This window comes from Acromyrmex echinatior, chromosome 6 (genome assembly GCF_024713525.1).
Source record: "Acromyrmex echinatior isolate Ae372 chromosome 6, ASM2471352v2, whole genome shotgun sequence".
NCBI classification, from domain to species: Eukaryota; Metazoa; Arthropoda; class Insecta; order Hymenoptera; family Formicidae; genus Acromyrmex; species Acromyrmex echinatior.
In genome coordinates, this window is record NC_141857.1 from 9,418,139 (window position 1) to 9,440,197 (window position 22,059).

General features: G+C 37.4%; 1 protein-coding gene, 1 long non-coding RNA gene and 1 pseudogene across 3 annotated transcripts in view; 1 reads left to right on the top strand and 2 right to left on the bottom strand.

The window, feature by feature from the left end:
- Positions 1–13,253, bottom strand: LOC105150392 (uncharacterized). Its single transcript, XR_846711.2, has 3 exons — positions 12,600–13,253; positions 5,164–5,410; positions 1–3,942 (listed from the first exon to the last, which is right to left on the bottom strand). It is a non-coding gene; the product is annotated as an uncharacterized LOC105150392 (long non-coding RNA).
- On the top strand, positions 8,421–13,543 carry LOC147909368 (uncharacterized; annotated as a pseudogene).
- Sec3 (exocyst complex component Sec3) overlaps positions 13,398–22,059 on the bottom strand; it is a 21,529-nt gene continuing 12,867 nt past the window's right edge. For both annotated transcript variants that reach the window (XM_011063437.2, XM_011063436.2), the window contains 7 exons: positions 20,351–20,591; positions 19,969–20,186; positions 19,713–19,903; positions 16,505–16,872; positions 16,277–16,422; positions 16,014–16,208; positions 13,398–15,867 (listed from right to left, as the gene is read on the bottom strand). In XM_011063437.2, coding sequence (XP_011061739.1) covers positions 15,715–15,867; positions 16,014–16,208; positions 16,277–16,422; positions 16,505–16,872; positions 19,713–19,903; positions 19,969–20,186; positions 20,351–20,591 — 1,512 coding nt within the window. In that variant the 3' untranslated portion in view covers positions 13,398–15,714. The remainder of the gene's footprint in view (positions 15,868–16,013; positions 16,209–16,276; positions 16,423–16,504; positions 16,873–19,712; positions 19,904–19,968; positions 20,187–20,350; positions 20,592–22,059) is intronic.

A 22,059-nucleotide genomic window follows, 5' to 3' on the forward strand; every position in this document is an offset into this window, starting at 1 on the left:
TTATTATTCATTCAAATTTATTGTATCGCCTTCAAAGTAGACTCCTTTCGAAATAATACATTTATGCCAATACGAATAATCCAATCATCAAAACATTTTTTAAACGCATTTTCCGGAATCGACTTCAGTTCTCGCCGCGAATTCTCTTTTATGTCTTCTATCGACTGAAAACGAGTGCCTCGAAGTGGTAATTTGAGTTTTGGAAAGAGAAAAAAGTCAGCCGGAGCCATATCTGGTGGTTGTTCGATGATATTTGTTGAGTTTTTGGTCAGAAATTCGTTCACAATGATAGCCTTGTGAGATGGTGCGTTATCATGGTGCAAAATCCATGAGTTTGTTTTCCACAAATCTGGCCTTTTTCGACGAATTTGCTCTCTCAAACGCCGCATAACGCCCAGATAATATTCTTTATTTACCGTCTGACCTTCTGGCAAAAATTCCGAGTGCACAACACCACGACAATCAAAGAAAACAGTTAACATCACTTTGACTTTTGATCGACTTTGACGTGGTTTTTCACCACATCTCGATCGCTTTTCAATGCACTGTACCATTCATATGAACGTGTTTTTGATAAAGTCGATTCACCGTAAGCCTTCTGTAACATCTTCAGCGATTCGGCACACGAAATTCCATTTGCAATACAAAATTTGAGACAAATTCTTTGTTCGATCTTTTCATTCATTGTAAAAATCGCAAAACACATTTGAGATGAACTGATAAAATCGAGCACTATAATCACATTAAATGACAGATGGCACTCCAACTCCGCGTCAGTATAGAGGACAGTTATGCCAACTTAGCGACAAAAAGAATTTTGACAATTCCTTTAAGCGGGCTTTTTAAATGATCAATTCCCGGTACTTTTTTGACAGAATGTACACCTAATAGGAGAAAGAGTGATCTAGGTAAGTTTGGAGTTTAGTCTTCAACGAGTCGTTGAATAAGATCAGGAGATCTTGATAAGACACTCTGAATTTGGGTCGATGACCGCGAAGGGCAGCTTCTCTTGTCAAACTATCAGCTCTCTCGTTGCCAGGAATGCCCTTGTATCCCAGGATCCATACAAGGTTGATAGTGAATCCGTGACGAGTGAGTCTGCAGAGTTGATCTTTGATCTCGTAAACTAGGTAGTTAGAATCCTTACGTTGATGCAATGAGATAGCTCGTAACACGCTGAGCGAATCCGAAAATATAGTAGCGGTGTCGCAGCATCAATCTTCATTGAGGAGAACAGCTTGAAGTATCGTCCAAGCCTCCGCCGAAAAGACAGATTTTTGGGGTTAGTTTGTCTTTAATATAGTAGTTAAGTTCTTTAGAATAAACGCTGGCGCCAACCGAAGCTCCATTTTCGGATTTAAAACCGTCAGTGAATACCAGCGGACCTTTTGAGATGTATAGAGGAAAGTTCCCGAAAGCGAGTCTGGCATATCTTGTTATTAGATAGAGATGTTTAAATAGAGATGTCATAGAATCATCAAGTTGATGTACGGTCCGGCAAAATGATCTCCCACATTTTAATCTTTAATAAAAACACCATTGTAAATGCTATTTAGATTTTATTTTTATTAACTGAAAATTTATGCTATGCCATTTGTTTTTATTTAGTTTTGAAAATTACAGAGTCCAAGTGGCGACCATTTTTTTCGATACACGGCTAGGAGATCGTTCAACTGCTTCTCTTACATCTGCAACATTTTCAGGTGTCCGAACACTTCTGGGTCTACCAGTTGATTTTCTTTTTAAAACTGAACCTGTAGCTCTAAAATTTGAAACCCACAACAGTATTGTTTTGCGATCTGGAACTGGAGCATGTCTACCAAGCGCGAAGTGAGTACGAAAAGTTCTTTGCGTCGTAATCACAGATTCGTTACTTTTCATAAATGTTTCGATAACGAAGGCACGATGCTCGCCCGTCCAATTCATGACGACAACTGAAATGGCAAGGCGCGAGCTACCAACCGACTACGCTCCCCCTCTCTTCAGTGGTTCGGGGACAGTGGCGGTGCAAAATGTGGCATTTTGCCGGACCCTGTACATAGGTGAAACTTTCTAGGTTATAATTAAAGACCAGAGGGTGATTTGAGCTTCGAATTTTGAGAACAAACTTTTGAGTGATGTAGTGCTTAAGAATAGAAATAGCACCGAGGGTTTGTTGTCTTTTAGCCGAGGTATACTTATTCGATGTATTCAAAGCTCTCAAAGACGGGGGAGCCTCTCCTAGCCATAGCTCTGCAGATGTATTTATACAACATGTATTCAACTCTTAGATCGAGCGGGATTTCCTTTGCTTCAACCATAAGAATGTTAATTAGCGTCGATCTCCTGTACCCTAAGGCAATGCGAATGTTCCTGTTGACCAGCTGTTCTAGCTGTTGAAATTCGTTTTGATTACCTTTGAGTAATCCTAAAAATTTGGCAACTGTATTCAATAACTGATCTAAAAATTGCTCATATAGACACAGAAGGAATCTGGGGTGCGAGCCCCATTTCATTCCAGCGAATGGCTAGGATGTTGGTGAAGTTACGTCCCTTTTTTACTAAAAATTTTAAGTGTTCCTTTAAGTTTAGAATCTAGGATAATTCCTAGAAAAGTAACAGAAGTTGTCTGAGGGATCATCGAGTTGTCATAGAGAGAGATAGATCCGAAGGATCAGATCTCTTCCTGGAGAATAGCACCCAGCGCGATTTCGAGGGTGAGAGATCGAGTCCCTTGCTTCTTAGATATCCGTGTAGGTTATTCAAAGAGCGCTAAATCAAGAGCTGCTCTCAATGTCATGATTTGTGCTGAAAATTACGATGTCGTCTGCATATTGGAGAAGTAATGTATCTTCGTGTAAATAATCATTAATATTTGCAATATAGGTTAAACAGAAGGGGGCTAAGCGTGGAGCCCTGTGGAGTGCCCTTGGAAAAAAAGCCAAGGATCTCTTAATTCTCCATCACAAATGAATGAGATTTTCCTTTCAGCCGCGAGATTGTACACAAATTTCCTAATTTTAGCAGGAATACTGAGCTGGAAAAGGTCCTCCACAAGGATTGAAGGAATTACGTTGTCAAAGGCTCCTTCAATGTCTAAGAAAGCGCAGACTGTAGGTGCATTGTCGATGAACCTGCCTTGTGTATAATTCGTGAGGATCATCAAATTATCCGTGGAGGAGCTCATAGGACGAAAGCCAAGTTGATTAGTTGGAAGCAGAGATCTGGATTCCTCTCATCATTTCAAGCTCCAATAAATGATTTTTTTCCAAGACTTTGTATAGGCAGGATAGCAGTGATATCGGTCTAATTCCCTGTTGAGCTTGGAAATAAGCACGACCAGAGATTGCGACCAGTCCTCCGGAAAGATCTCTGATTCAAATATTCCGTTGTGAATATCCAGAAGTTCCTTCAAATATTCCTGAGGGAAGTTCCTGATGGTGACATAGTCGATTTGGTCAAGTTCGGAGGCGATTTTTTTCATTGAGTTGATAGCGAGCGTTAATATTTTCATTGTAATAGATTTATTTAAATCAAAGACGATGCCTTGGTTGCAATTAAGATCTCTAACCTCCATTTCTGGAATCTACAAGAAATCGGGCGCGCGATAAGAGGGAGGATACAATTTGCTAATCGCCACGTTTTGTGCGTGATATTCTCAATAGATCGAGGAAACGAGATTGAACGCCTATTTTTAAAAGCCTTGACAAGATTCCATAAATGGGTAGAAGGGGTCTTGCCACTGAAGCTCTGACAGAATTCTCACCACTTGCGTTTTTTAGTCCTTCTCGAGATTCTCTACACTCCTTCGCGTTTGTAAGCGTCAAAGTTTTCTGAACTAGAAACGCGATAGTACTTCCTGTTAGCGTCCCTGCGTTTGTCTTCTGTCTGTTGGCATTCCTGAGTCCACCACGGTGAAGGCACGTACTTAAGGTACAGGCTTGGAGGCCGGAGATCTTGAATCTGGTGGAAATAAGGAATAAACAGCTTCTATAATATAACTAACGAATAGGAATAAACAGCTTCTATAATATAACTTTCCATATCTATAATAAATAATAGATCGCCTTTGTCGTGTGAAGAAGAGTACAGTGGCTTGTTCATGAGCTTACTATAGAGTATGTTTTCTTGTTGAGCATCTAATTTAATTTTGTAGCGTGAAACAGCGTTCTAGGCTGAACTTTAGAGTTTAATCATAGTATGATTAAGTAATAATCGCTAGTAAGAGTCTCTGAGCTTGTGATGCAGTTTATGAGAATGTATGTGTTAGGTGTTGCGATAACTAAATCTATAATCGAAATATTGTCACTAAGAGGAGTCACTAAGAAGAGTAGAATTTTTATCGTTACAGAAGGAGGTTGTGCTGGTCTACAGTGAAAGAGACGTCTACCTACGGCGTCCGTTAAGGAGCATCCCTATTTTGCGTTGTGAGAATTAAAATCGCCCATAATAATAGCGCCCATAATAATTAGTTAAGCCGAAAATATAAAAAAAAAAGAGTTGTTGAAAGAATGTGGCATATTCTTGCCAGGGTGTCTATAGAGGTTGATAATAGTGAATGGAGAGACATCGATATAAATTTTTATCCTCATCAATTCAACCGTGAAATGACTGAAAAGATCTAAAGAATCATATTTTAGTATCTTCTTGATAGCTATAACGATGCCACTTTGTCCAGAAGTGCTGATATCTTTTCTGACAAAATTATACGTTTTGGAATATAGGGGCGTGTCGTTGGTGAGTTTGGATTCTTGAATACACCAAATGTCAAAGTTATTATCCGGAGAGTGAAATTCTGGAAGCTTGTTACGAAGCCCTCTGCAGTTCCGAGAAACTATAGTAGAACCAGCGATAGTATTGTGTGAAAGAAGTCTTAATGAGTACATTATTGTGTATTATTGTGTAAAGAAGTTGTATTGGTGGTACCAGTTAGGACCTGGATAGTAAGTTTGTGAGCCGCCAAGTGAGGAGTTCAAATAATTGCGTGTTGTATGTGCTCTTGTCATATGATTATCTCAGGAAGATCTAACATTGTTCTGCATGAAGTTAGTTATTTGTCTAATAAAGTTAGAAAGTATTAATTGGATGTTATCCATTACAGGTTCAGGCTCGCTTTCTCTGTTGTATTGCTCGCTGTTATAGTAGTGTTCGTTAGATGAGTTGTTATTGTTAAAATCCCATTACCTGAGAACGATGGTGAGCCTCCATTAGGCGAACAAGATCTGATATCTAGGGCCATCATTCAGCCTGACGACAAGGGGTTACTCTTATTCCTGTGTTGGCTCAGAGCAGGACTTGCGTGGCTAAAGCTCGAGCGCGTGTGAGGAGTTGTCGATCTTTTGCCTTGAGAGCCTCTATTCTTGAGTTCCTCACAGGAACTTCCAGAGACGATGTCTGAATATCTTTGATAAAGGCTGTTCCCCTTGCGGATCTAGGCATTTGAATATGTTATTGTTGAAGTTAACATTATTCTCAGGGCTGCAAATGTTGCTCTTACAAGGCAATAATGGGAAATTGTGGAAGTCATTGTTAAGTGGGGAATTATTTGAAAAGGAAGGAGATGAAGAAGCACCATATGGACTTTCTCCGACCATACTCCGTATAATCGCACCTTAAGTCGTTCGATCACAGAACGTATACGAAAAGAAGCGTAAGCTCTATGTTAAGTGATGGAAACGGAGAATAATCGTCATGCCTTAAGTGGTCTAGCAGAGAACTAATGTCCTATATGTATATGGTTGCGACGCAATAAATCTACATATTCCCAGGCAGAGGAAGGAAGAGAGAGAGAGAGAGAGAGAGAGAGAGAGAGAGAGAGAGAGAGAGAAAACTAACATTGCTGTCATTTTGACATCAAAAAGACATTAAAGACATTATTTTAATATCAAAATGACGAAAAATAACGTTAGTTCTTCTCCGAGAGCGACTGTTACCAACGCCAATTAACTTAATCGACAATTAAGGCCCAGTTCCACAACTGACGGTTAACTCATAACTGAGGTTCAATTTATTTATTGTTTTTTTCCAATTTTAGAATTGGAAAAAAATGAGAAACAAGTTGAACCTCGATTAAGAATTAATCATGAATTGTGAAAATGGGTCTAACTCAATCAGCAGTGTAGTCAACAGCAAGACTGTATATCGTTCTTAATTTTATCAATCTTATCTTTTCGTGATATATTGGGAGTGTGCATTAATTTTAAGGGATTTTTTAATAAAAATACGGCTTTATTGTGAAAAAATGATTACAAATTGATCATTCAAAATATTATCCATTGCTAGCCACTACTTTTTCCCATCTTTCTAATAATAGGTGGATTCCACGTCAAAAGAACGACATATTTTTTTGAGGCTTCACGAATTGACCCATTTTTGATCTTCATAATGAAAGCGCCGCTCAGACAGGCCATGAGTCATCGATCGAAATAGGTAATCGGAAATATCTGGAGAATATGGCAGGTGTGATAGGACATCTCAGTTAAGCGCTTCTAACGTTTCCTTGGCGGTTTCGCAACATGTGCTGGCCGAGCGTGCTGGAAAATTACTTTATCGTATTTTTTCGCGTAATCTGGCCATTTTTACTTCAATGCTCGGTTCAATTGCATCAACTGTTGTTGGTTGTTCCTCAATAATGGTTTCGTTGGGTTGAAGCATAATACACTGTATCCACCTGATCCCACCAAATACAGAGCATGAGCTTGGCGCCATGAATATTCGGCTTTGCTATCGATGTTGATGGTTCGTCTGGCCTGCACCATGATTTTTTGGATTATTGTGTATCCATTTTTTGTCATCCCTCACAATACGATGCAAAAAATTTTTCTTCTGTGATAGTACTAGTTACGCCATCTTTTGAAAATTCTTCAAAATTAATGCACACTTTCAATACTTCTATCTCTCTCTGTCTTCCTATACTTAACTATGATAAAAGTAATAAAAATCTTTGGTCTATAATAGTAATTATACTGATTGAATTAATCGAATTAAGTTAATCGGCGTTGGTAACAGTCGCCCTGAGTTCATCAGATGTTGATAGCGGTTGATGGCGTTACGGAAGCACAATAGAACAATGACCGGCTTTGACGCGTTGTGGTTAAAAAATCATGTCCAATCAGCCATTATTATGCGCAAATTTCATCCCCACACTTGTCTGACATGTCCGCCATAGTTATTTCTTCTTTCCTGATCATGCTTGTATCCCTATGCGTTCGATACAATTATTAGGTGTATAACATTGCTTATACCTTTTTCGTATAGATGGCTTTAGCGGTAAGTGGTGATCGAAATAAATAGATCATAGACGTCACACAATAAACTTGGGCATCTGTCAACATAATCCCATAGAAACATTAGTCGATTTGTGTCTGCATCATAAAGTTATTCTCGATTGAAAATGTCAGTTTACGAGCCAAATTCTTGTCATTTGCGGGAGGTTTTAATTTTCTGCTTCAATATGAAGAAATCTGCGACTGAGATTCATCGAATGCTCTCAAATATTTATGGTGAAGCCGCTATTAGTGAAAGAACGTGTCGTAAATGGTTTCAACGCTTCAAGAACGGTGGTTTTCACGTCGAAGACCAGCATAGCGGTGGAAGAGAGAAGGTTTTCGAAGATGCAGAATTAAAGGCATTACTTGATCAAGACTCTTGTCAAAATCAAAAAGAATTGGCACGATCATTAGGAGTGACTCAACCAGCCATTTCAAAACGTCTCAAAGCCATGGGAAAATTCAGCCATGGGAATGATTCAGAAGCAAGGAAATTGGATGCCGTACGAGTTGAAGCCGAGAGATGTTGAACGTTTGTTTGCTTGTGAACAGCTGCTTGAAAGGCAAAGACGGAAGGAATTTCTGCATCGCATTGTGACTGGGGGCGAAAAATGGGTTCATTACGATAACCCCAAGCGCAGAAAATCATGGGGAGTTCCCGGCCATGCTTCCACGTCGACGGCCAAACCGAATATTCACGGCTTCAAGATCATGCTCTGTATTTGGTGGGACCAGCTCGGCGTAGTATATTATGAGCTGTTAAAACCGACTGAAACAATCACAGGCAATCAGTATCAAACGCAATTGATGCATTTGAGCCGAGCATTGAAAGACAAACGGCCGCAATACAACGAGAGACACGATAAAGTGATTTTGCAGCATGACAATGCTCGACCCCATGTTGCGAAAGTGGTCAAGACATACTTGGAAACATTGAAATGGGAAGTCCTACCCGCCGTATTCTCCAGACGTTGCTCCCTCTGACTATCACTTGTTTCGATCAATGGCACACGACCTGGCTGACCAGCACTTCCGGTCTTATGAAGAAGTAAAAAATGGATCGATTCGTGGATCGCCTCAAAAGATGACCAGTTTTTTCGACGCGGGATTCGTATACTGCCCGAAAGATGGGAGAAAGTAGTGGCCAGCGATGGACAATACTTTGAATCATAAATGTATAACCAGTTTTTTACAATAAAGCCTCGAATTTCGGAAAAAAACGGTATAAGCAAAATTATACGCCTTATATTATACAAATCATATAATCATGGCCATGAGACTCAAGCTTTTCATACAAAAACGTCTTTGAAAGTGCAAATTACCAGATTAACTAAATTATATCATACATACGAAAATTATAATGATGAATTCGCGGTCTTGGACTCCAATGACGATCATCCAGCCGAATTTACAAAACATACAGGAATTTTATGCACTCGCAGGCAGGGCCGAGAACATATTAAATCCGGATACATCGGACGCCGGTAATGACTTATCAAGCGAAGCAATGAGAATGAATCGATAACACCATAGCAAGTACAAAACGGAAAAAAAATTACCGGATGCGTCGCTGCCCACATTTGACAGCAAATTTGAGAGTTGGTTGTCATTTAAAAACGCGTTTCCGAATATGATCGGTACTCAATCGATCTTGTCAGATATCGATAAGTTGCATTATCTGAAGCCGTCATTTATGGGTGAAGCCACCAATAAAATAAGGATTTTTTCCATAGACAGAATAAGATACTCTAACGCGTGGATGTTGTTAGAGCGGTCTTACGAGGTGAAGCGAATCCTGATTTCACGACATCTCTCGTTATTAATAAATCTACCTGCGCTGGAAAGAAAGAAACGAATGATTTAACGAAGCTTGCTAATGATGCTCAACAGCATACTGCGTCATTAAAAATCTTAGAAGTTACAATCGGTCCCGAAATGATAGTATATTTACTCGAAAATAAATTGCCGAGAGTCGCGATGGACAAATGAGAAGCGACGTTAAAAAAAGAACGAGTTCCCTAAACCTGATCATGAAATATACGAGTTTATATACAGAATGGCGGTCTGCGGATCGCGGTGTGAAAGGCCGAAGGTTTCGGAAACGGTATAATATGCTCTTGCACGACGAGAATCGTGCGAAGATGTCCGAAGCCTCCCATATTAAAATTTCACAATCCAATTGACAACTTGAATCATCCGACGATAGAGAAATGAATCTCGCATCGATGTTTCACTGCGTGTCCCAATTATTAACAAGCACGTTAGTTTATATTCCAGACGGAATATTAAAGCTCGAGCGTTGTTAGACACGTGCGCTACAGCAAATTTTATTTCTGAGACCATAATGAGGTACCTGAATGTGTCGGTGACCAAGCAGTCGATACCGATTGATGCGATCAATGCTACGAGAACCGAATCAAAGAGAATGGTATAGGTGATTTAATCATTTCATAATGATTTCAGCAAAACGCTGACATGGTCCCGACCATTACAGATTTGACTCCATCTGTGACATTCCCGTGAAATTCACTTAAGTTACTTCAAAATATTAGGCTAGCCGACCCGGAATTTCATAAACCACGTCCTGTCGATCTCTTACTCGGTCGCTATTTTCTGTCGGACAGATTGATTTGTCGCAAGAGGACCATGATTTATAATAACAGAAGACGCGATTAGACTGGGGTGCTCGCGGGGGAAGCATCGGCGCAAGATACGTCGGACTCCGCTACATGTCATTTAACTAGCTTAGAGAAGCAAGTAGAATAATTTTGGAAAATCAAAGAAATCGCTCGAGATAAGCTGAAATCAGACGAAGAAATTCAATGCGAAGCATATTTCATGGAAACTGTTTCCCGCGATTAGATGGACGTTACACGGTTGGATGTGCATTTGCCGTTTCGTAGATCAATCAGATCTTGATGAATTTCATAATGTTGCGCTCAAACGTTTAACGTCGTTAGAACGTAAACTCAACGCAGATTAGGCATTAAAGATCGAATATGCTCGAGTAGCACTTAAAGTTAAAGCACATGTAATAAACGATCCCGGAGACAACGGATTCTATATGCCGCATCACACGATGATTAAGGATTCGAGCAGCACTACAAAAGTTAGAATAGTGTTCGATGCGAAAACGAGTAACGATATATCCTTGAACGACGCGCTAATGATAAGGTCTATGATATAAAATAAACTATTCACGCATTTAGTTCGTTTTTGCACGTATAAATATGTCCTTACATCGAAAAGACGTATTGACAAGTACGATTGCATGAAGATGATCGAAAATATCAAAGGATCTTGTGAGATCCGCATAGACGGGGAAATAAAAACATTCTAGCTTAATACGCTTACGTTCGGTGTTTCCTCGGCGTCATTTTTAGCAATCCGCACTATACAAAAACTCGCATAACAAGTATCACAGCTATCCTAGAGCAGCAAAAATTACCAAGGCACATTTATATGTAGGCGATTTGCTGACCGGCGCGGAGACGATCGAAGAGACGCGCAAAATCAGAGACAAAATAATCGCGTTATTGGCGAAAAGCGAGTTTGTTGTATGACAGTGGGCGTCGAATGGATTCTTGATGATTTAACTGCCAATGTGCTACATGCAGAGTTTTTGTTAGACGTAGATAACAATCGTTCGCTAAAAACGTTAGGAGTAACGTGGAGCGAAGCGATGAACTAGATTATACGGCTCACACTATCGAGATTGTGGAAGAGATTGTACGAAGCGAAACGTTCTGGCGGAGATCGTAAAAATATTTGATCCAATGGGCTTGTTAGCCTATCGTGTTATACGTGAAGAAAATAATGCAAGATGTGGCGGTGTAAATTGCAGTGGGACGAATCCATCCTACAGAACGTGTATATGAATTGGATAGAATTTGCGCGACGTTTAGGAACGATGGGTCGGATATCATTTGACCGTAAATTATTAGCTGAAGGCGACATCTAGCTTCACAAATTTTGAACGGTGTTGGCTACGGTGCTTGTTTGTACGTACGCTCATGTGGTAATTTGACTAGTAAGTTATTATATAAGGGGCAACTGTACGATTATTTCTACAGAAACAATTCATCTAAACCATGGTTTTTTAATAAATCGCTTAAAAAGGAAGAAATTGTTGTTATTTCTAGGATACACTCTAATCATTATAACCTTGCATACAGCCTGCATCGGAAGGACATGACAGATTCGCCCGCATGTTTCTGCGGGTATTACAGGTAAGACATTAATCATATTATTTTTTATTGCGTTGAATGCATAGGTAGATCCGCTAGATTCCGAGTCTACCTCAAAAAGCACTTCCCATTCTCTCCTATCGATATCCATTGTGTGCTGAAGGATCCTCCTCAAGGACACCTTGTGTCGACTGATCAATGCCTGAAATCGTTGAATCTAAAAGTTTTGTCCGCGAATCCAGGGGTGAGGGGGGTTTAATCCCCTCACCTCCCTCCAGAGGGTTCCCTCTGGCTGTTTCAGGTTTCGGCTCTGATCTCCGGTCTGGCTTTAGTCGCCGCCGTTTATCAGTGGCGAGGGCCAACTCGAAGAATAGAATAGAATATGCACGATACGCGGTACAGTAACTAATAGTAACTAACTAGAAAACCGCGTATCACGCATTGCCTATTTCTTTCGCTGATATTATATGGAGTGTGGTTTACGCGCAGTTTGCGGGCTAATGACAAACTTATATTGGTATGAATTTTTTAAAATATATTAACTTAATTTTATGCACACTTTATCGATACTCTTATTTTTTAAACAGATTTAGTTAATAATTACGTTTAAATCAATTAATTCAATTAAAAAGTTCATAACAGTGTATAGTAATGTGAGTTTGTTACTAGCCCATGCCGCAAACCGCGCTTCATGTAATATTAGCGAAAGAAATAGGTGGGACGTGATACGCGGTTTCTTAGTTGCCTAGTTAGTTACTATTAGTTACTATACCGCGTACTGCACTCCATGTAATCGCATCCTTACATTTACTTGGCCGCACCGCTATTGGAAATCCGTTTTAACCGTATGGAGCAGGCCGTCCTGGATATAAAGCAGGCCGACCTTGATCCATATAACATAATCTCGTCTTTGTTTGCGTGTGTGTGTGTGAAGAATACCTCACAGGAGGCACCATAATGTTGTGTATATCGGCACAAGCACTTTCGTGGTTGCACCGTAGTTTTAATTTTCGCGTCAGGACGCGTCAGGAATATTGAGATGACACCACAATAGATAAGATGTCGTTTAAACGTATATTTATCTCCGTTTCGGTACAATCCATTTTTCATAACGCGCGCACTTATAATCGCGTATTCATTAATACACTCGAGTTTCTGTACTTACAAGTTTTATGTGCAGTGTTACAATATCCTCCTCAGTATATCGAATATGAAAAGAAACAATCTTGCAATACCAAAGCTTAGTACCGCTTAATAAAATCTTGTTATGAAAAATATTCATAATTTACGTTTTTTACGAACGAATTACACTCGGAACGTTTAAAGGACAGATGCCCGGATTCGTGGCGACGCTGTGGGAGTAATATCCTGAGCCACGCGGTAGCTACGCCTGGGGCAAACATCTTGAGCTACTGTAGCAACGCCTTGAGTGTAATTGCCTGAGCTATCTTTTCGTAACACATTTAGATTCGTAACGTACTTAGATTAAATTCGCGAGCGAGCTCGAAACATTCGGCACTGTGGTCGATTTTTGACTGACTGGTCTCGTCGAACTTCCACGATTTCCACTTCCTTCACCGATCGCCGAAAATGCCCGAACTCGAATCCCGATTGGCGATCTGAGACAACAGCCGCGAGATCAAACGAATTATGGCGCCAACTGAATCGCGGTGTCAATAACGTGTATCTATCGTGGACGCGATGAGAGAACGCCGGAGATTGATATACGCTCGGCGACGCGATGACTAAACGGACCAAAGTCTTTGTTCCTTTCGCTATTTACTTCGGATTTTCCGTAGTGTGCGGCATGACCTATATATGCTCTGTGTGTGCGTATATGTGTGTGTGTGTGTGTGTGTGTGTGTATTTACTTATGCACAAATTTCTTTGTTTAATTTTGATTTTTTTGAAACACCGATGTATGAAAATGAAAAAGAGGGCGAAAATGAAGATAGAAAGAAAATGTAATTGTATATTGATTTATTACTTTGCATTATTATGTAATTCTGTTGTCACTGATATTTGAATTTAAATTGACAAATTATATATACACTATAATAAAATACTTATTTATCTAACAAAAAATTAAATATACTTTTGAAAAGGTAATTAATACTCAAATCTTATTTTTAAGCTCATTCATTTTTATACTATTTATTTTTAAATAAATTTTATTTCTATTTATGTATTTATCTCTGTTGTTATCCTTTAATTTATTCATAAAATCTCATTGGCTCTCTTCCTCTGTATTCAGCAAAATATTTACTTCGCAATTGTTGGAAGTTTTCTTCGCGCTGATTAAATTATATTTTAAGATCTAGAAGAATGATCTTATTTCAGCAGACATTCATAAAATGATTTTGCTGCACGCATCCATTATTATATGTACATAAAATTTCAGTTTTACACTTCACAAAATGCGCTCGTGTTTCGATGTGTTTCCGGTTTTGCCTCATTCACGCTCTATTTTCCATCTCTTATAGGTATTGTATATTTCTGTTCTGCTCAGTGAGTTTTCTTCTTTCTGCGTGTGTGCCAAAAGAGGATAGAAGAGGATAAAAAGATATTTCTGTCCTTTAGATGTTGCTCACAGCTCGACGTCCGTATTCCCTTTCTATCACTGTAAATTCTGATCTATTCTAATCTGCACCTATTCGTACTAGGTTCTCACAGTGTATGCAATGCATATAATTCATGCAGGTTATGTATAACTATTTGTGTAATGTATTGTTTTGTGATACGTAATATGTGATACATATGATTTGTTCTATTAAGATTATGTATAGACGATGACAGATATGCCTTAACGCCTAAAATTATTCGAATATTAGAACATATTTAGAGCACGCTCTCCATCTCTAGATGATGTATATGTACGAATATCTAGAGACGGAGAACTGGGAGAGCGTGCTCTGAATATCCCAATATTCGTATAATTTCAGTGTTAAGGCATATCTGTCACCGTCTGTACACTATAGTACACTTTGATAGATAACGTGCGCAACTGCATTCGCGCAAGTACGTGGTAATTGGTAAACTCGTGCTATAGAGAGGGTATTCTATAATTTTGGTATTCCACTCTTATCGTTCCATGGGGCCAAATTTAGAGAGATTCTACTGTATATAACGGTATTGATTCAAGAAATATTAATAGACACTTCTCCTGCATACCATTAATTTAAGCCAATTCTTTTGTTGAATATCCTAAATTTAGAACAGTGCAAAACACTAGGGAGTAATAAAAAAAAAGATGTCTTTACAAACTACTATAATCCGTTGTGATTCGGAGCGCATTATAAGAATCCAAATACAATAACATTTTCGCGAACACATACCTTACGCACAGCGAAAAACAATACATAGTGTAAATTGGCCGAAAATGCTTTGGATATCGGCAGTTCACTTTGGATGCGCAGTTAATTTAGAGTTTTGCAATTTGGATCTCAGTTACTCTTCACTATGGATTCATTATTTTATTGTCAAAAAGTGAACAGTGCCCATCTTGAACAATTATTGCAAATAATAAATACAATACATATTGAAAATAAAAACAAATAGAATTTTTCAAACTTTGATAATTCCCGAACAGGTCAATATATCAATCTCTGCATTGAACCAAAAACTTTCTTTTTTTATGCCCTTTCAAATAATACGTTACAATAGCGAGATTTCCATTTAAAATTTTTAAGTTGAAGCCACCTTGGAGAAGGGCAACCTCCTCGATCCCTTTAAAAGAGTAACGAAATGATCGAACATGTATTTCATAGTTTTTCACAATTTTGAACTGGTTCTAAAATATAGGGGTGGTAACAGACTTTATAAACATCCTGTATACACGCACGCACGCACACAGTTATATTACAACTCTATATAAATTTATAATTATTATTCAAGATGTATCGGATATCCGGGAAATATCCGGTATCCGGTTGAGATTTTTATATTGATTGCTTGCGTCATTTTATTTTAGTTGAATTTCATGCACAGTTCCTTTCTCTTTTCTCTTTTCTCTTTTTATTTTCACATTGGGAAGATAAATAAAATTATTATCGCTATATTTCCCTACTTACTGCTCTTCTTTTTGAAAGCCATTTTTCAGATATCCGGCAAGATATCCGAATATCATACATCCGAAAATAATTTGACGCCGGATATCCGATAATTTTAAGATCCAGTGTATCTCTAATTATTCTTATATCAATAGATATTAGAATTCATATAATATGTTATAGTAATACTAGTCAAATAGAGTAATAGTGAAGAGAAAATTAGATTTTGATTTAATGAGATCGCGCTATTTCCGAGAAAAATTCTAAAATATTCTGTATGGTAAACTCGAGTGTTACATTGCTGTCTGGATAACAGCGTTGTATTAGTTCTTCAATGTTTCTATACTGCGCGATAAATTCATTTTGCATCTCGCGCCAAACAACCTGGAAATTAAGAATTTAGCAGTATATAAAAAGTAGATAAAGACGAGAAAATAATTTTCTTGCTTTTAAGGATTATTTCATGTTTATAAGGACTTGTAATTATCGTTAAATCATCAAAAATATCATTTCTCACATATTCTACTTACTTGTAACAAATTCTCCTCTTCACATAGATGCTTTTCAACTTTTCGATACAAATTCTCCAAACCTTTCTTAACTTCTCTCGCCGGATATTCCTTCACTACGCGTCGCAATTCTTGCTTGCTAAAGGCCATCTGATAACTGACTTCAGATTCTTTTACACCGGCGCCTACCTTGGCTTGTACGCCTTCGAAAAAAAGCTGAAAAATAAACATTCCTAAATAATATTCTTATAATTACAGTGAAGTATTTTTATATGGCAATTTACATTAAGTTTTTCAAGAGGTCGTCCAAAATATTGCGTAACATAAGCGCGAAGCGCATCTTGATATTTTTGTTTGGCTTCTTTCCGCTCGTGGTCCAAAATCGAAATTTTTAGTTGTGAGAGAAGATCATAGAGATGATGAAAATTTTCTAAAAGTATGACATATTAAGTGCAATAATTATTAATAATTGAAATTAGATAATTTTATTATGTACTATAATTTCTAATTACCCATTTTTATTACTTCCTGAGGCGTCTTATGATGTTCTCGACTGTGAATAACAATAGCCTCGAACATAGTACTCACAAGCTTCGTGTACCATTTCTCGAGATCAACCTTTCTATCAGAATTGCGGAAAATCTTCTCCGCGGTTCTCGCAAATGGTCCGAAGTTTTCTATGTATGGTAATATACCACATTTGTGTCGACGATTAACTTTTGTATCGCACAATATGGACTGTAATTGCGCTTGCATGAATTTATCAAATGCTCGTTTTACGTGGATCAGAGAGGATGCAAATGTCATCGATAAAAACGAGCCGGTATCTTGAGCGGACATGACATGCTGTGATAAACGCACTAATACGTACATGCACCAACTGTAAATAGTATACACACAAGTGCATACAAACATATACGTAGACATATATATACAGGGTGCGTCACCAAAATCCGGACAAATCGAACAATTTCTTTAAACAAAATGTTTTTAATGAAAAATTAAATATTACAAAAAATCCTTTTACATGGCATTTGAAGGATCCCTATAGAGCACAATTATTCGATATATTCCTCATTAACTTAAATGACAGCTTCTATTCTCGGTCTGAAGCGTTCGCACGCACGCTGTAATAGCGGTTTTTAATGACGTCACATTGGGATGCCGAGACTTGTTTGTGATCCTTTCAACTACGCTCCATATGTAGTAGTCCAAGGGATTTAAATCTGGGCTGTTGGGAGGCCAAAATTCCTTGGACCAAAACATATCGACGTTGTCTGAAATCCAATTTTGAATCAAATGACTCGTATGAGCCGGTACACCATCCTGCTGAAAAACATATGGCTTTCCGGACGTCACAGTTTCCACGGCTTCATTACATCCATCAAAACGCGCAACGATTGCCCTGGGTCATCCGAAATCAGCGCTTGAGCCCTTTCAACGACTACGGGAGTCCTCACAGTGTGTTCTTTCGAGTGACTCTTCCTCACTGGTATACTGGAACCTTCGTTGGACTGTTCTAAAACCGTATATTTTGCCACAACGTCATAAACGATTGATCTCGGGTATCCAAAGAACCGAATTATTTCCGTTGCTGAGCGCCCAGCGCAAAGATCTACGATGATCGCGACTCTTCAATTATACTCCGCATTTGGTTTCAACATCGCGCTCATTTTGAGAATATGACTATTTATTAGAAACATCAGGCTTTCTCATACGCCAACAACAATCTCTGGCGGAGGCACAATATAATGGAAAATTTAAATTGAAATTTGTCCGGATTTTGGTGATGCACCCTGTATACAAGGTATCCCTGAGTAAGTTTTTGCCAAGTATTTTTGTGTAGAGCGGACTAAATTGAATCGAAATGTCCTTTACCATTTTGCAATTTTCGCAATAGTTAAAAGGATCCTAAAGCCGTCTGTATTATCGAATGTATGTACTAAATCATGTAATTTTTGGATAACAAATCCTTTTTTTTCCTTTCACAGATTCGAAAATTCTTTTCAGAATTAAAGTATACGCATTAATACGTGTGAAATGGAGTTTATGATCGAGAACGATCAAAAATTTCAAAATTGATATTTTTTACTATTTCTTAGTATAACATGTCTCAAGCTGTTAAGTCGTAACAACATTTGCTTGATACAAAAATTTTGCAATCTGCACTTAAGAAAAAATAATCCACGTAATAAACATGTAGTTTGCACGAAAAAATAACGTCGAGTTGTTAGAATAAAATCTAGACTTTATCGCGACGAATTTGTTATACGAAAATTGACACGAACGTGTGACTGCGTATATCATAGGTTGTGTGAGATATTGGTGTGGTAGTACATAAAAATATGTCGATGCGTTCATGGTGAAAGAGATAATATGGTATGTGCAATTTGCAAGCATCTCTCTCTGAATCTCCACTATCTCTGTCTATGAATGTCGATAAGAAACTAAGAGACTGTCAATTGTGTAAACATAGGGCGATATTCATAATCCGTTTTTATTTTAAAACTATCTTAAATAATGTTTCTTAAGATGCTAATACAGTCCTGAGATTGACTTATGACATCTTAAGATTGTACTTAAGACAATTTTAAATGCAAGAATGACTATGAATACTGGTCTGTTTGGCGTCGTGAAATTGGTATTGAATCTTTCCTTGTTTAATATACTTTATGTTTCTCTTTCTATAGAAAGAGAACACATTTTATGTTTCTCTTTCTATAAAAAGAAACATAAATTTCACAACGTGAAGCAGGTCGGTATTCATAGTCGATTCTTACATTCAAGACTGTCTTAAGTATAGTCTTAAAATGTTATAAATCAATCCGAAAACTGTGTTAGCATCTTAGAGCATTATTTAAGACAGTTTTAAAATAAAAACGGAATATCGCCTCATGTTTAGCGTTTCACAGTTGGCAGCCTTGGTCTCTGATCGACATTCATAGACAGAGACAGCGAAGATTCAGAGAAAGAGATGCTTGCAAATTGCACACACTATGTTATCCCTTTCACCATGCGCTGGAAAAACAGCGACCTCTAGTAACGTGACTTCGTCGGAGTTCGAGCTTCTTTAGGATCCCCTTAACCATTGCGAAAATTGCAAAATGAAAGAGGACTTTTCGACTCAATTTAGTTCGCTCTATCTACACAAAAGCGCTTGGCAAAAATTTATGAGACACCCTGTGTGTGTGTGTGTGTGTGTGTGTGGGGGGGGGGTGTGGGAATGTGTACACAAGAGTATATTAAAGAGATTATAATAATTGAAACCTTTATTTAAAATGGATAATTTTAAATGCAGAAGTCCAGGGTTGCCACAGAAAATGAATTTTGAAATTCTTTACTTTTCAAGATACATAGTGGAGAATTTTTCATGACCAATATGAAATATGTAATCTTAAATTTTATTAAGTTAAAATGAACCGAGAAATGTTCAACACAAACGAGTGAATTTGGTCGTATCATCATTAATGTCTAATATTATTCTTGTATAAATTTTTGCAATTTCTAGTTCAAGCAAACTGTGCACCAACTATTTGATAGTCTTAAACTGAAGTAGGAATATTACAAATTAAATAGAGCAATTTAATCAATAAACTGAAATTCCAGGTTGTTTCATATTTTTCATGACTTTTCCGGGTTTTCCCTAATCAATTTATATTTTCATGACTTTCCAGGTCTGTTGGCAACCTTAGAAATCATTATTTTCAAAGATCAACTCACAAGCTGTCAATTTTGTCCAGAAAACTGATAAAGTTGTTCAATTCTGTTTCCAATGACGGGAATATCGCGGCCATAGTCGCACGAACATCTTCGTTTACCTGACGCTCCAGTCGTTTGCTTGCCGTCGAAGTTACCGACCCAGGACTTGCTGCACCGTTGTTAACGTTCTCTACTTCTTCCATCTCGCTACTCTGCACAAAGCAACAAACATTCATAGTTATAAAAAATTGTAATAAAAATTTACCAATGTACTTACTTTGGAGGGCGACAGAACAGAATCCAATTGAAGAAATGAGACACAGAAACCTTGTTCGGCGAGACATACTGGCTGCATCTGCGAAAGTACACAATTGAGGACTGAATCTAAAAGATTTCCTTCGTCCATTGGAGTCCATATTTCACCACTCAGCAAACAGATAGGCGCCGGATTAAGCAAATCTTCACCCTTTTGACCACTAGACCTCGATGTGTTTACTTAAAACGTACCTTCTTATTAATATATAATAGGAGAATGATATATGTAGAAGAGTGTTAAAATAATTGTAATCTAACTATTAAGGCTTTTAAATGCTCATCATTTCATTTATTGTTTATTTATTAATTGAAATTCTACTGCAGAAAATCTTCTATTGTTCTACCTTGTAGACGTTTGTTAATGAGCTTATTTTTAGCTTCCTCGAAAAAGCGCTTCAGATCTCTCTTGTACAATTTACTCATAGTATCAGTATAGACCTTAGTTAACTGTACAAAGGCTTTATTGTCTAATGCTCTTAACAGCTGCATCAATTCAGTATATGGTACGAGCTCGTTATGAACTCCTTGATGAGCCGGTAATATTAAATCCGTCATGGAAGTAGATGTATCTCCAATATCGTTACCCTAAAATTTGATTAGAAATTGATAAAAATATTCTTGTTATGATATTACACACACACACACACACACACACACACACACACACACACACACACACACACACACACACACATATATAAAATAAAAACGAGAATGGATTGAAATTAATTAAAAATTGCAATTTATTTTAATTTATGTTCGTGGTTTAGAGCTCGGAGCTGGATTGATGAAATAGATCGATATCTGACGGCATAAATTGATTTCTGTTCATGAAATGGATAAAACGACTTGAAAATAAATTTCCTATAAATATTCTTTTGATTTTACAATAACATTTATAATTCTTTATGAATATAACGGTATTTTTTTATTCATTTCGATCGAAATAGGAATATTCTTATTGAATATTATGTTCGGATATAAATTCATAACTTACATATTTCCGTCATAACTTTTTTTATTTGAATAAAAGTGTGTACTTGCATAATTTTAAACTATGATGTATTCACAATTTATAAATTATGTTGATTTTTTTTTTTAATTGAAATGAATTCAAACAACACTGTTCTTATTTATAATTTTGAACTAGGATGTATTCATGGCGCGCGCTTATTTACAACATAAGTATTTTTGGACTCAAATGGATAGAAATGGATACGAAATGTGTTATTCATGTTGAATTTGAATAATTTCTGTTCGTATTACATTATTTTTTGATTGAAATGAATTAAAATACAAAATGCGCTATTCATCATGTTAAATATGAATGTATTCATGAATTAAAATACGAAATAACTATTCACCGTGTTGAATTTACATGTATTCATGGATTCAAATGGATTTGAAAAATCAGAAATGCAAATTCGGAAATATCGAAATGAATTTCTATTCATTTTAATTTATTCTCATTTACTGTAGGTATATATATTAGGTGTTGGAATTAATTCGTAGCGTTTTTTAATGAAAGAATGTTATTTATTTCACATGAGCATTAAAAAATTTTTTCGTTTTAGAACTTCACGAAGAATGCGATGGTAAGGGCGGTACGCGAGTTCTGAGACACCTTGTATATTGAATGTGTTGAAAGTCCGAATGTTTCGACACACAGTCACATCTGAGATAAATTAATTTCATATAAGCGAATGTCCGAACGTTTCGGCGCGCGACCATATCTTAAATATTTCGATTCAACAAAGAACATATATATCGTATTATTTGACGTCTAAAATCTTTAACCATTCATTAGCGTTCTTTATCATACATATTTATGTTCTCATTTACACGGTCATTTGTTAATTTTAAAACATGCTGCCGTTTTCTCACTATCAGTATTGCGAAGAATATTTCTGAAGCTTTAGTGTCGAGTTGGCTAAGATACTCGCCCTGGAAAGTTGAGAGGTCCCAGGTTTGAATCCTGGCTGAGGTAATATTTTTCGCAATAAGGTTTTTTTACAAACAATTAACGGACTCCTCGAAATCAAAATAAAAGTTC